We start from the raw sequence: 14,736 nt of genomic DNA, 5'->3' as shown, positions 1-14,736 counted from the left end.
TAGATATGAAATAGACATTAAATAAATGCTCTCAAGATTATTCCATTCCCTCTGGCTTCAAAGGAGTTGCAAATGTTTTACATTAATAATGAATTTTCTTTTAAATCTAAACAAGTTAACTCTGCAATATTGATGAGTTTTCTGTTTTAAATGTGTCTGTGGTGCTTTAAGCATGAAGAGACTGAACTCAGGAATCAAAAAAACCCAAATATACCTCAATAGAGTTCATATCCTTTCATTTTCAACGCTGCTCCTTATTTCCGGAGCAGAAAGTTGTTATATTTGTTTCCAGTCCAGACACTGAGTCATTCCTGTCTCAGCCAGACACTGGCTTCTCTGGGTAATTTCTCTCTCCCCTCCAGAGCTGTTGGAATGAGAGGAAAATTGTAATGCCAGGTGCCTCCCCGAGCTGCATTTCTGGAGGTATTGCTGTAAAAACACACCAAGGTGCTAAATGCTGCCAGCAGGCCATGGAAATTCTCTGGCTGGTTCAGATGCAGCTGAGTTAGGAACACTCACTGGTTCTGACAGAATGTGCAGACAGTTTCCACTTAGGATGCTTCATCTTCTCCTCAAAACCCTCTCCTGACACTCTGATTATGCAGTGACAGTCATATGGCTTGTTTCATATGAGCTAACCTGCCAGTTAAAGGTAAAAATTGTGCAAGTTTCTCTTCTCAATTTCATTTCATTTTTTCCTCCCCTTAAAACTTTTGTGGAACTTTTAACAGAGGTGAAATTCAAGGATTTAGGTATTTTTCATATTTTTTATCAAAAAATCTCTGTGTGATAGAGCTGTTGAATGTGGGGGGCACCAGAAACTTGGCTGCCCTTCTTTTGCCAGCAAAAAAACCCTGAACACTCTCTTCCCACACGGCCACTTTGAATGCCTGCTTTTAAAACACCTGTTTGATTCCAAAGAAGAAAAGTGAGTTCATTTTTTAAGGGATTTGGCGTCCAAACTCACCTCTGTCTCACACAGATGCTTAGATTCAAATGTCCATTGAGGTGGTGTTTTAGGAACTAGAGATGTGAAGAAGTTCGAGAGTGTTTTGAGGTGCAGTTTTCCCTTAATTCCAGTGTTTACCTCTAGATGGCTTCCCAGGATAGTTCATCTGGCTCCAGACCTGAGTGAACTTGTGCACTGCATTCATTTTGATGAATCCCAGTGATACCTGCAGATAAAAACCCAAATTTCTTTCCGCCCAGCTGTGAAGATAACACTGTGAGGTTTGATATCCTTGAGATCTTTTGATATTCTCAGTGCTTTGCATTTCAAGTTAATTAATTCTGAAATGAATGTGCAGTTACAGCCTCCTCAGAAAAGCTTCATCTTACAACCAAAATCATAATTTACCTGTCTAATGCTTGACAGTGCAAACAGCCAGGGCCCTGCTGTAATACACTCTGCCCTTTTCCCTCTTTTCAGAGTTTGAAGGGCTGTGGAGACCTTCTGGCTATGCCCTTATCACCAGACAAAAAAGTCTTGGGAAAAATCACCCTGTTTTTGCAGGGTGAGTCTCCCTGTCATTCAGAGTCTGCCTTTTGCACTGCTGAATCTCCAGTTTTCAGCAATGCAAGCATCTTCCAGCATGGAAAATCCATGAGGCATCAGAAAAACACTGGTCAGTGGTACTAGATATTAATGGTTATCAGCTAGGCTGGGTTCAGCTGGAAATCTAGGGCTGCAAGGAGCTTTGCCCTGCACACACCAGCTGATCTTGGGCAAGCAGCCCCCTGGCAGAGACGGCTGCCTTGAACTCAGCCTTAGCCCTGGTTCTTCCTGGACCTGCTTTTCCCTGGGCTCAGGTCAGACCTGGGCACCTTTGTGACAGAGGAGGCAGGGGCTGCATGACCTGGTGACAGAGCACTTTGGTTCCTGCACAGAGCCCAGGGCAACATGGAGCAAGCCCAGCATGGCATGAGCCCAGCACGCCCACAGCAAGCCCAGTGTGCCCAGCAGTTTGCCCCCCATGCCCGCAGCTGGCCCAGGGTGTAGTATTTAAAGCTGTTTGACTTTGGCACCTGCAGGATGCCCAGCGTGCCTGCAGCAAAGCCAGGGTGCTCACAGCATGCCTAGGGTCCCACAGGCAACCCAGGGTGCCTCCAGCTGGCCCAGGGTGCCCACAGCTGACCCTGCTGGCCGCAGCAATCCCACAGTGCCCGCAGCTGAGCCTGCTACCCCACAGCAAGCCCATGGTGCCCACAGGTGGCCCAGAGTGGCCACAGCAAGCCCAGGGTGCCCACAGCAAGCCCAGGGTGCCCACAGCTGGCCTGGGGTGCCCACAGCTGGCCCAGGGTGCCCACAGCTGGCCCAGGGTGCCCTCAGCAATCCCAGTGTACCCATAGGTGGCCCTGCTGGCCCACAGCAAGCCCAGGGTGCACTGAAAGCTCAGGGTGCCCACAGCTGACCCTGCTGGCCCTTAGCTGGCCCAGGGTGCCTGCAGGTGGCCTGGGGTGCCAACAGATGGCCCATAGTGCCCGCAGGTGGCTCTGGTGGCCCACAGAAAGCTCAGGGTGCCCACAGCAAGCCCAGAGTGCCCACAGGTGGCCCTGCCGGCCCACAGAGAGCCCATAGTGCCCGCAGATAGCCCATGGTGCCCGCAGGTGGCCCTGCCGGCCCGCAGATAGCCCATGGTGCCCGCAGGTGGCCCTGCTGGCCCGCAGCAAGCCGGGGGTGCCCGCAGGTGGCCCATAGTGCCCGCAGGTGGCCCTGCTAGCCCACAGATGGCCCACGGTGCCCGCAGGTGGTCCTGCCGGCCCACAGACGGCCCAGGGTGCCCGCAGCTCGCCCCTGGTGTCCGCAGATAGCCCCTTTGTGCCCGCAGGTGGCCCTGCTGCCCCGCAGATAGCCCCTTTGTGCCCGCAGGTGGCCCTGCTGCCCCGCAGATAGCCCCTTTGTGCCCGCAGGTGGCCCTGCTGCCCCGCAGATAGCCCCTTTGTGCCCGCAGGTGGCCCTGCTGCCCCGCAGATAGCCCCTTTGTGCCCGCAGGTGGCCCTGCTGCCCCGCAGATAGCCCCTTTGTGCCCGCAGGTGGCCCCGGCGGCCGCGCTGGCAGCGGCGGCCCAGGCGCAGCGAGCCGGTGGCGCGGCGGCGGCCGGCGGGGGAGGGCAGAGCAGCAGCCACTCCCAGGAACAGTAGTGAAATCGGCCCGACACTTTAACTGTCAATCAGGATTAATGGGGTATAAAACCTCCCCAGCGCCGCGGCCCTGAGCGGCAGAGACGGCAATAGGCAGAAATGAGTAAGAGCCGGAGCTGAAGTAGTGCACGGCGTAATTCCTGCTCTGTGATCCACGCTCCAAGTGAAAAAACCGGGAGAGGGGGCAGAGAGAGGCAGTGACCGGCTCAGCCTTTGCAACCGGCTCAGGACAGAACGTCTATAGATATTTATAGATACTAAAACAAGAACAACAACCTCACCCTGAATTGAGGCTTTCTTAAAAAGAAGGTCCTGGCAATTCTATCTTATTTAAGCAATTTCCTGAGTCTAAGAATAGAAATGAGCTGCCTGGAAGGCACTGCAGGCTGAAATTTGGAGACATAGGCTGCTTTATTTTATTTTTCTACATATAAAAACCTTTCGTTTGGATATTGAATTTTCATGTGGGTTTTTGCAGCGGAGGGATGTATGGTTACTTTTAATTCTACTTTTTTTTTTTTTTTTTTTCCTCTGTTTTAATTTTGAAAAAAATCTTTCCAGTTAAAAAGCAAGGAAGCTGCTTTACCTGCGTGTGACAATCCCAGAGGACACCGATCAAGAAACAGGGGAGTGACTTGGTCTTCTGCACTACTTTACTCCTACCCCCATTTATTTTTTCGGGGGAGGAAAGGATTTTTCCAGTCCAAGAACCTCTTGCCCCCAAGTTTTGGAACGGGGGCTGAAGAATTGTCACCCATCTGGGGGTGCATGAAGGCTATCGCTTTTCTTTCTCTGTCACCTTGGTTCTGTGGAGGCTTGGAAGAGAACTTTGCCTGGCAGAAGAGGATGATGTGGAAGTGGCTGGGCGCCCTGCTGCTGTTCCCCGTGCAGATGGTGTATTTGGTGGTGAAAGCCGCCGTGTGCCTGCTGCTGCCGCCCAAGCTGCGAGACCTGTCCCGGGAGAACGTGCTGGTGACCGGCGGGGGCCGCGGCATCGGCCGGCACCTGGCCCGGGAGTTCGCCCGGAGAGGAGCCAGGAAGGTGAGTGGGGATGGGGATGGGGATGGGATGGGAAGCGCCCACCTGCTGCTCTGCCAGCGAGCCCTGCTGCCCCACCTCCGGGTGGGATCGCCTGGAAAGGTGAGAGCAGCTCTCTGAGTTATTACATCGGTTTCATTTCAGAAGTTGCCCACTCCTCCCTCACCGCGTCCTGCCTTTCCCCATCCCATCGGTGAAAACGCGGTTGTGAGAAAATCACCCTGTGCTGACAAAGGAGAGGGTTTTGCCTCAGCCCAGGTTTGCTGTGGCAGGGGAAGGAGACCTGAGCGATTCTGGGCACGGAGCTCACTTCCATTGCTGCTTCCTGGCACTGCTGGGCATGGGGATCATGTACAGTGAGCCCTCCTCTGTCAGGATATCACCCCAAATGAGAGGAGCATGGGGATCCTGTACAGTGAGCCCTCCTCTGTCAGGATCACATCACCCCAAAGGAGAGGGATCATGTACAGTGAGCCCTCCTCTCTCAGGATCATATCACCCCAAAGGAGAGGGGCATGGGGATCATGCACAATGAGCCCCCCTCTATCAGGTCATATCACCCCAGAGGAGAAGGGCAGGTGGCTCTGGGACACTGGGGAGAAGTGTTCCCTTTCACCCTGCTGGGTTTCCATTCGTGAAATTAATTCCTTGTGCTTCCTGAAGTCCCTTGTGTTTCATTTTTGGACAGCCCAGAGCTGTTCAAGGGGAAAATGAATGAGAAGCCGGCAAGAAGAGCACAGCTTGAGTGGAAGCTGTGGGATTATTTGCACATTTCCTTGAGGAGAGAGGCTGAGAGTGGCTGCTCTGCACAGCAGCCCAGAAGTGCCAGTGTAGCTGGTGGGTCCATTCTCTTGCTCAGAACTGGTGGTTTACCTTGAAATGTTGTGGTTCTGTAAATACAGATATGTTCCTATGTGTGAATCAGTCAGGGATGCAGAAACACACACATCCTGAAATGAGTCTCAGGATGGAAAGTTTCATCTCCCCTTTTATTGGTAATTAAGGGGAGGACTGGTGAAATTAGCTGCATAAATACTTCTCTGTGTGAGAGAATGAATGAGAATAAATAGAGAAGAAAGAAGAGGAAAAATACAGAATGAGAGGCTATTTAAAGAAAAACATTTGGATTTAGTTCAGGATAGGGTTTTATCACTTCCTTACACATGCATTACAGTTTTCTCTGTGTGGTACAGAGCTATTCTGGCATGTAACTCTGAGGTGTAAAATATGTCAGCATTGAACTTTGATGTTTGTCTGTGTTTGTGTTTAAACATCATGTTGAGATTTACACATTCTGGGAGTCAGAGCAAACAAGTTGATTGACCTTTGGACCCAAGAAATTTGCTGAAGGTGTATTTATATTATCTGTTGGAATACCAGGCTTCATTATTTATTTATTTAGAGCGGCTGGTTGCTATGCTGAGTGCTGGCATTAAAGTGCAACCATTTCTACAGAGCATTTAAGAGCTTTTTTGCTGCAGTTGAGCTGAGAGCTGAACAATGGCCCTGAGGAGCCAAGGGACAGGGGCCAAAAGGAGCCAGGGCTGTTTGAGAGAGAGCTGAGGATGGAATTACTGTAAACAGACACAGACTGTATTCTAGCTGTGCATCCTATCTACAGAATCTCTACATATTGTACAAGGAAAGAATACAGAATATATGAGAGTAATTATTGGGAACTTCTGTAGTCATATGTTCTGAAATGCTCTGTGTTGCTAGTTACTGGTTAGAACTTTGGGGTGTTTTGCCTTTTGGGATGTTTCCATGTGCGTCATCAAGGTGTTTAAGTCTTTGACTCAGTTTGAATTAGATTTTCTTTTCAGTTATATCATTGTGTGCAGTCAGTCATATGGCCCTCAGCAAGTTCTGATCCCCCTGGTAGTGGCACTGCCTGCCAGCCTGTGGTGAGAACACCAAAGTTGGCTTCATCTCCTTAGTAGTTTTAATGCTAATTTTACCTACATGTGGTACTTTCCATTCCCTTTGCTATGAGATTTCATTTCTTTCCTGCTTCTGTGCTCAACCCTAAATTTGTGGATTTTGTGCAGTCGCCATGTACCATGTGCAACCTTCTGCTTGGCACTCCTCTTCAATTTTACACTTTGCATTTGACAACCAAAAAGAAATGAAAAAGCCTTGGAGTGTCTAGCAAGTCATCTTTTGATAAGGCTTATGAAAACTGACTGTTTTTCTCTTTTTACAAAAACTGCCTTACACTAATATGCAAAGCTCGAATTATTGATCATAATTACTAACTTAGAGCAGATTCTGATTATCAGATGGCGCAGTCACCACATTCCAAGTTCAGAAAAAGGCTTCCAGCAGAGGCATGGAGTTCTGGGCCCAGCCCAGCATGCCATGCAGGAGCTTGGCAGCAGTGCCAGGGCTCAGGTTCTGGTGGAGGGTGAGCAGTGTGTCCTGACCAAGCGCTCCCGGCGCCTGCGCACACAGACATAGTGGCGGGCTTTTGGAGGTAGGCGGCGATATATAACCATATTTTTGAGATTAGAATCTTCAGAAAGATAAGTTAGTTGGGACTGTGAGGCATGAAACTTCTCTGGTAATTAGACTGGATGGGATTTCATCTTACACTCAGTTTCAGGGGCTCACAAGTGAGATGTAGCGGAGCAGTTTTCAAGCAAGGTGGCAAATGTTGTGTTTCACAAGATTATGAATTGTCACATCTGCAACTCCTCTACTGTAAAATTTGATCTTGCATTTAAAGCTGTGAAGAGGACAAGAAATAAATCCCAGAAGGGTTTATGCAAATGGAAATACAATGTCTTGATTGATGAGCATGGAGAGTAAAATTCTCAGTCTAATGGAATGGAAGTCTCTTGGACATGATCTTGTAAATCCATCCTGATTCCCATTCTTTACCCCCATTGCTCTGCCATTGTGCCTCAAATGTGACTTGAAGAAATGTCTGAGACATTTCCTTCTCAAGTGATATTTCTTTTCTCAGAGTTGTTCATTGGCCTTTCCAAAGAAATCACCAATAAAGGCACAAAGCAGTGCCAGTTCTATTTGCAGTTTCAGAAGTGTATGTTCTGGTTTTTTTTCAATTAAGACTGCCAGCAATTTTTAGGCAGTGGGAGACTTTAATCATCAGATAATTCCTGTTCAAGTGTACCCTGAGAGGTCAAAGGATCCATACTCCGTTTGTAATTTCAAGTACTTTTCAAGAACTACTTGGTCCTGGGAGGTGCTGTGTATTGAAATGCTTCCTGGAGCACTTCTGGAAAAAGCCAAGAGCATGTAAATGAGCTGTGTGTAGGGATGAAGTGCTTACAGATGATCCAGGACATGTTAGTGTTATGATGAGGGATGAACAGCACTGACTTTTCTCCGGAAACGTTCAAGTGTTGTTATCCAACTTCCCAGAGATGTGTCCAGATTCATAAGTGCTGCCTGAGAAGCTGCTTTGCTGTGGCTGAATTGCTGGAGAAATCAACTTTCTGCTTTCAGTCCCTTCTTGCCTGCTTGCAAAATTCAAAATCCTCACTGTTGTTTGCTTTAACTCTTGAGAATTTGACTGTACCTTAAAAGTATTTGGTCAATGTAGTATCACCTCTGCCTCACACTGGTAGCTCTGTCAAGGCTTGTAGCTGTTGATACTCTGGTGAGCCAAAATGGCAGAGAATGTCTGTGTTAATGAAATGGGAGAAGGAGAGACTTTTATGAGTTTATGATTTAATGCCTATGAAATAAAAATCCACTTCCAAAGCCTAATGGTGTTTTGCAAAGACTGTACTGTATAATCCAGTTAATATTGGAAAGACTGGCCCCTTTGAACAGTATTTCTTGTGTTGGAGAACAGCCCTCTGCAGATGTGAGCAGTCAGGGGGTGTAGGGGCTGAATGGGTTCATTCACTGCTCAGCAGAGTGGGAAACTGTGCCTGGTTTCCTTAAAGCCATTTGCTTTTCCTACAGAACTTTCATTATAGTGCCTTTGCCAGGAATTTGCCAGCCCTGATTTTGATAGTCTCTAGTGAAGAAGTTTGATTCCTATGTCTTTATCTTTGTTAAGTTTTCTTTTAGGAAACTTTGATCTCTAAAAATTTTCCTCATAATTTTAATTTACTTTGTTCACAGGTTATCTAATTTGAGATGTGATTGAATGGGACAGGGATGCTCAGTTCTTAGGCATTCTGCATTGTTAAATGTCAACAAAACCTAATAAAAGATGTTAATAATAGGACTGAAACAGATTCCCCAGCTTCAGTATGTAATTTAGTATTCTTGTTTATCTGACAGTGACCTTGGAAGAGTTTCTTCGGCCTTTCCAGAAAAACCCAACAGCCCTGAGATCTCAGCTGTTCTCTCCATTGGTATTTTCACAGCATTTTTCAAAGTCAGACCTCAGTGTCTGCATTTGGGAAGATTTCTTGTTGTCCTCTTTAAGTTCAGTGTCAGCTGGGATGGGAAGAAGTTGAGGGATGAAGTAGCACCAAGAAAGGGATGGATGGGAGCTGTGCAAGCCCACACTGCTGCTGGAACCTGGGGTTTCCCTCAGTGTTCCACTTTCCCCAACAGAACTGAAAACCTCACAGGAATTAAAAGTGTTTGAAAGCCTTGTATAATTGGAGGGGTTTAGCTGAGTAAGATTTGAGGCTATTTTGTGTTTAGGCTGAGAGTATTAGTGAGAGGTTATGTAAAAAAAAATGTTATCAGGTCTTAGAATTTAGCCTTGTATTCCCAGTAATGGAAAATTTGGCAAGTTTTGAGATGAGTTTATCAATGGCATGCTCCTCCCACACAAATTGCATCTGTAGCTCTATGAATATTTCATTTTGGTCTTTATGAATCACATTGACTTATTAGTTCACAGATTTCACAGAATACTCTTGAGTTGGAAGAGTCCCCACAAGGATTAACGAGTCCAACTCTTAAGTGAATGGCTCATATATTATTGTCCTGATTTGTATGAATTAATATATATACACTTTCTAAAAGCTTCTTTATGGCACATACCAATGCTGTGTGACTAGAGCTGGATATTAAATTAATACTAATCTCCTGATGTGAGGGCAAAAGGCACTGCTGCTGTTTCAGAGCTGTGACATTTTTTGAGGCTCAGGACAAAAGATATGAGTGTCTCCCATGGATTCAGTAAGAGTTCTTAATCCAAAATGTCTTAAAATATCAGTCACTCTCAAACATTCATCTCTGGTTGCACTTTCAGAGCCTGTAGAAGAGTTTTGCAAAATTTCATTGGATAGTATCTCTTACCTGGCATCAAATTCCTGGTGCACTGGGATGGGAATGTGCCCCAGACTTCATCCAAACCTGGGACCCTTCCTTTTGTAATGTACAAAGGTTTATAATTCCTGACTCTGTTGGGGAGTGGGGAAGGGATGAGATCTCTGCAGGAACCCTGTTCTAAGCCTGGAACCCTTTCTTTTGTCATGTACAAAGGTTTATAATTCCTGAATGTGTCCTGGGGAGTGGGGAAGGCGTGAGAGATCCCTGCAGGAGCCCTGTACTTCCCAAAAGAAAGGGTTCCAGGTTTGGAACAGAGGAGATCCCTGCAGGAACCCTAGGAAGCCCTTCTGCTTCTGTCAGCTTTAAAATCCCATGTGCTGGGCCAGTTGTCAAGGAGACACTTTTGTTCTGCAAGTAATAACTGATTTCTTACACATTCATTCCTTCTCAGCTCAGAACATGACTAGACCTGATCTGGCCACCCCAGAGAATATTAGTCCTGATAGAAGAAAAGAGCTGCTTTAAAATGACACACTTTCAGAGCTGAGAGAACCTGATTTTCCTCAGAAACTGATTAATCACATGTACTTGTTTTTAACAGGCATCATGACTTAACATAATGAAATTAGAAAGCCTTTAAAATTAGGTTTATAAAAGAAATGGACACAGTTCTGATGTACACCACCCAGTGCAATATGTCAGTGTGCTGCACTACATTTAAGGTAGCCTGGTTTTAAAAGACAGTGTAAAATATATATATATATATATATATATATATATATATATATATATATATATATTTGGATTTCTTTTCTTCAGTGCTAAGAAACTGTTGCCAGGTGAGCACCTGTCCCTATTCTGAATGGTCTAATGGATTTCTGTGCAGTCATTTCAAAAATTCAAAAAAGTGACCATTTGGAAAAGACAATCTGACATTGTGTGAAAAGGATAATGGAATCTAGGAGGAAAATGCACTAATGTAATCTAAAAGGAAATTTTCTATGCTGTAGATATTTTAGTGTAATGAGAATATTTACCTGTAGTGCAAATATGAGGTTGTAAGTGATTAATCTCTCCTGTTGTGTGTGTGGTTGGAAAGAAACCACCACAGGAATGCAGCAGCTTCAGGGATATGTTAAATGATGGTTACTTTAATCTTCCTTAAGTTTAGGCTCTTAATCTTACAGTGAACTAGGAGAGCATGTCACAACTTATCAGCAACCAGAAGTACATGAGAAGAGCTGGGGAGTGAATGTTTTTCCATGTCATGTGAAATAATACATTAATTTGAAACTTTTGGTAAAGTATGACAGCATATATCTGATTGGGTGGCTTTATAGTCTCCAGAAAGGCTTTATTTCTCCAAAGATTACATCCTGACAGCAGCTTTATTTAATGGCTTCCTGTTGGCAGCTCCCAGCGTTGTTGGTCGGATTTAAGGATGGGCAGAAGAGCCCTTTTTGGAGTGCCAGGCTGCCGTGGCATGGAGCCTGTGCTGGGGGCTGCTGCCAAGGCCAGCACTTGGGATAACATGCTGAATAAGTGTCTCTGCCTGACAGGCACCACCAGGATTTATCAGCTCTCAGATCTTTGGTGTCTGTGAAGCAGCTTGGGCTGGAGCTGTTTTAAGTTATAATTTGGAACATACCTGTCTTTTGTTGCTGGGTGCGTTGTAAGGAGAATAAATGATGTTAACAAGAAGTGGTGCTTGCAGAGTTGCAGTCTTGTCATCTCTCATCAAGATGCAGTGATGTAATGAGAAAATGCTGTCCCAATTGAGACCATGCTGAGTTGGCACACCAAGATCCAGCACTTTTTAACATGCTGAAGGTCTGGCACCAAGGCAGTTAAATGAGGCTTCCCACTAAATACAAGGACTGTGCCAATGCTGTAAAAAATCTTAAACTTTTAAAGATGAGGTTTTATATTAATGCCATTGCAGTGCCTCAAAAACTGACTTCACACCAAAGACTGTTTAGCATAAAGATGCTAAATGTGCTTTATAAGAGCAACGGCAAAAGATGATGCTGACCTCAGGGTTGGCAGGGATAAAATAAATAAATGTGACAGTGGAGATAAAAACCAAAAGGTGACAATGAGTACCAACACAGAGCTCTCTGCTGATGAAAGCCAGAGACTGCAGCAGCACTTGTTGAGCCAGTTTAAAGTTTTGGAAGAGGCATCACAGCAATGGAAGTTTTAAGGTGGGGTTTGAAAAGCAGCAGTAAAGAGTTTTGAAGAATGTTTAGAGAGGTGCCGGGAGTGTGGTAGAAAACAGATTGTTTTAAAAATTAATGCTAGGAAGTAAAGGCTGCAGTAGACCTAATGCTAACTAAAGGTGAAGGGAGTATGGGTAAAGTGAAAGTGAATACCTTGAAAGTGAAAACAGAGACTCAGCTGGAGGAGGAAGCAGTGAAATTCAAATTGAGCTGACCTGGTCAGAGCAGCAGATGAGGTTGATCTTGAGCAGGGGGTTGGACCAGAGAACACTCATAGCCTCAGCCATAGTCTGATTCCATCATTCTCAGTCTCATTTGTAGGAAGGAAAAAGGCAGATTTTCTGCATTTCAGGGCTAACAGGAAGGTTTTGGTCCATGATGTTTCAGGCCACTGGCCTCAAGTGATTCATCCCTATTTTATTTGTGTAGTTTCATCACCTACAGTGACTTGTAAAAGTGTTGCTGAGTATTTATGTTGCATTTATGTCATGGCTCTGGCACAGGCCAGAAAAAGTCTCAGACTTGTAGAATCTGTAGGTAGTTTTTACTGCATTATAAAAGAATCAAACATGCTGTTGAGCTAATGTCTGATTTAATTAGCCAGGCACAGCAATTTGCTTTAATAGTGACCATAATCCATGTATACAGTCCTAAGCATTTGACTAAAACCTTTTAAAGGAATCAAAGATTTTATTATTCTTAAGATTGCTGTGGCAACCTGCTTTATTAGAGTGATACTGTGCAGTGGATAGTAAAATTGCAAAGGAGGAACTTAGGAAACTCTAAATACACTCTGAATTCCATTTCTAAAAGAGATCAGCAACATTCAAAGTTGGCACATCAAGAACTCTCTGGTTTTACATCAAACTGCCAGAGCAAGGCAGGAACTTGGCCTGACAGTAACCTGAGAGGAATCAAAGTATAAAGGCAAATTAAAAAACCCAAAAAAATGGAAGAATTAGGACAAATGGATGATAATGATGAAGTTCACAGAAGAAGCCAGTTAATTCATTCTGCAAGAGTGATGGGGAGAAGAAAAAAATAACAGTTATCTTGATTACCTACCCATAAAATTGGACAAGGGTCTAGAAATTTGGTATCTTTCCCTCTGGGCAGTTTGAAAATGTCAGCTAATGATTATTTGGGTTTAAGTATTGAGTATGAGTATTTGTTTTAAAATCCAGTAACAAATAAGTGTTCACTTTCACTTGGATTCCTGTCCCAAATGAAGACACAAATCTGACACAATTGCTGCTCCAAGCTTTTCTGCAGGAAAGGGAGACTGAAAAGAAAAACCCTTCAAGACACAGAACAACAGCTTCAGAGCTGAGAATAAGCTCTGGCCGTTTAAAACCCATGCTTATCAGGAATATAAAGCAGAAATTATTAAAGATTCTTTTAGCTGGGCCCAGACTCTGTTCTTCAAAGCATCCTGTCAACATCCTGAGGAGCTGAACAAGTCAGACCCAGGCACTGCCAGATCCATTGGCTGATAACACTGACGCCAGGAGAAAAGGGTCAAATACATGTTGTTTGACCTTTATCCCAGTGGGGATTAAATTGATTCTAATTAATAGACTTGGGAATAGATGGCTACCTTGGCAGAGTTTGTAATTAATTTAAATTGTTCATCCCATTAGTTTAGCCATAAACTATGCATAATTACAATGGGATTTTGTGGACAGCTGCCCTTATGTTGCCACCTTCTTAATTACAATTTACTGACTGCAGTGCTGCAGAGCTTATTTGTTTTGGTTAACATAGGGATTTCTGTTGTCTTACACTGCCTGAGCAAACGTGTCAGTGCTCCATTTATGGCAATAAAATCATGTTTAAAAATACAAATACAGCCGTGCTGAATCAGTTGTGCTTTAGGTGTGTGCCTGTGAGGTAAACCTGGCTCTCAGTGTGTAACCAGTGACAGCTGTACTTTTGAGTGCACTTCACCAACATAAAATTATACATATTTTGAGGTTTTATATATATATATATGATTTTTTTTAATATAAATTGTGCCTGGAAAGACCATGTCAGTGATTATCCTGTAGTATGCCACAGTTTTAGCTACAAATTAGAAAGAGTCTGTATAAAGGTGGGGTAGCGGTTGGTGTGACTTGGCTAATAATAGATTTCTCCCCTTATCTCAGCGAAAAAGCCATTTAAAATAGGTGCAAATTGAGTTTTCACTCAGTCATATTCCCTTCTCTTCAGCAGTACAGGTGTACCCATGGGTACTCTTTGTCATTTTGGTAGGTCCTATTTCCCAGTAAGTCCTGGACTAGAATTCTGCTGTCTGAACTCGTGTGAGTAGCAGAAAGTCATTTTTCAGGCACTGAAGATCTTATTTCAGTGTTTCTTAGAATCTTCACTGAGAAGCAAATGTCTCCTTTATGGCCAGGCCTACATCTAGAAGACAGAAGTCACCACTTAAAAAACCATGATCCTTTATGTACTTATAATTGGGATTTGTTTTATTTGCCCTTTGAATCACCAGGTAAACCCAAGATTTTCTCTGTGTCTGAAGAGCTGACATGACAAACTTGCACCATTTTACCTGAAAGCAGAAATTCTTGGGTAATCTTTTTACTGGACCTCAAGAAAAATCTCAAATATAGCAAACTTAAATTGGGGGAAGACAAACACTGAGCAAAATGGATCAGCAAGAACAGTGGGCAGTCAGATATTTTCTGCATGAACATTAAATTAGCGTTTGTCTTCGATCTGTCACTTCTGTCTCCTTGCTGGCAGTAAACACAGACAGCTTGTCTCTGATCAGCACTTCCCTGGGCAAAGCTTGCTGGAGAGGCAATGGAAAATCCTGACATCCCCTTTCAGCAGCTTGGTTTGATGTTGACTACAACCTCCAATTCCCTGTACCCAACTCCTGAAAAAACCTTCCCAGAGAGGACAGAGCCTTAAGGAGACGAGGTCATGCTCCAAGTGGGATATTAAAGGCACCCAGCTGGTACAAAGTGCTTCTTTCCCAAATGCTCGCAGTTCAGGGCTGGCTCTGGCCACAGGGAGCTGTCAGGAATTATGTCAGAATATTTCCAAGGCCCCTGGGAAATGCAGGACTCCTGCCTGGCTGAGCTGAGCTGTTTGATTTTGGGTTTGGGATGTGCTGGTTGTGCAA

At 44.7% G+C, this 14,736-nt stretch overlaps 1 protein-coding gene across 1 annotated transcript in view; it reads left to right on the top strand.

Moving 5' to 3' along the window:
* Nucleotides 1-3,221: 3,221 nt before the first annotated feature.
* Nucleotides 3,222-14,736, top strand: part of DHRS3 (dehydrogenase/reductase 3) — a 31,031-nt gene continuing 19,516 nt past the window's right edge. The window contains exons 1-2 of the mRNA XM_058818749.1: nt 3,222-3,450; nt 3,703-4,182. Of these exons, the coding sequence (XP_058674732.1) occupies nt 3,910-4,182 (273 nt within the window). The 5' untranslated portion in view covers nt 3,222-3,450; nt 3,703-3,909. The remainder of the gene's footprint in view (nt 3,451-3,702; nt 4,183-14,736) is intronic.

This window comes from Ammospiza caudacuta, chromosome 22 (genome assembly GCF_027887145.1).
Source record: "Ammospiza caudacuta isolate bAmmCau1 chromosome 22, bAmmCau1.pri, whole genome shotgun sequence".
Classification (NCBI taxonomy): Eukaryota; Metazoa; Chordata; class Aves; order Passeriformes; family Passerellidae; genus Ammospiza; species Ammospiza caudacuta.
The sequence above is the reverse complement of the archived record's forward strand: the minus strand, read 5'-3'. Positions and strand labels throughout refer to the sequence as shown.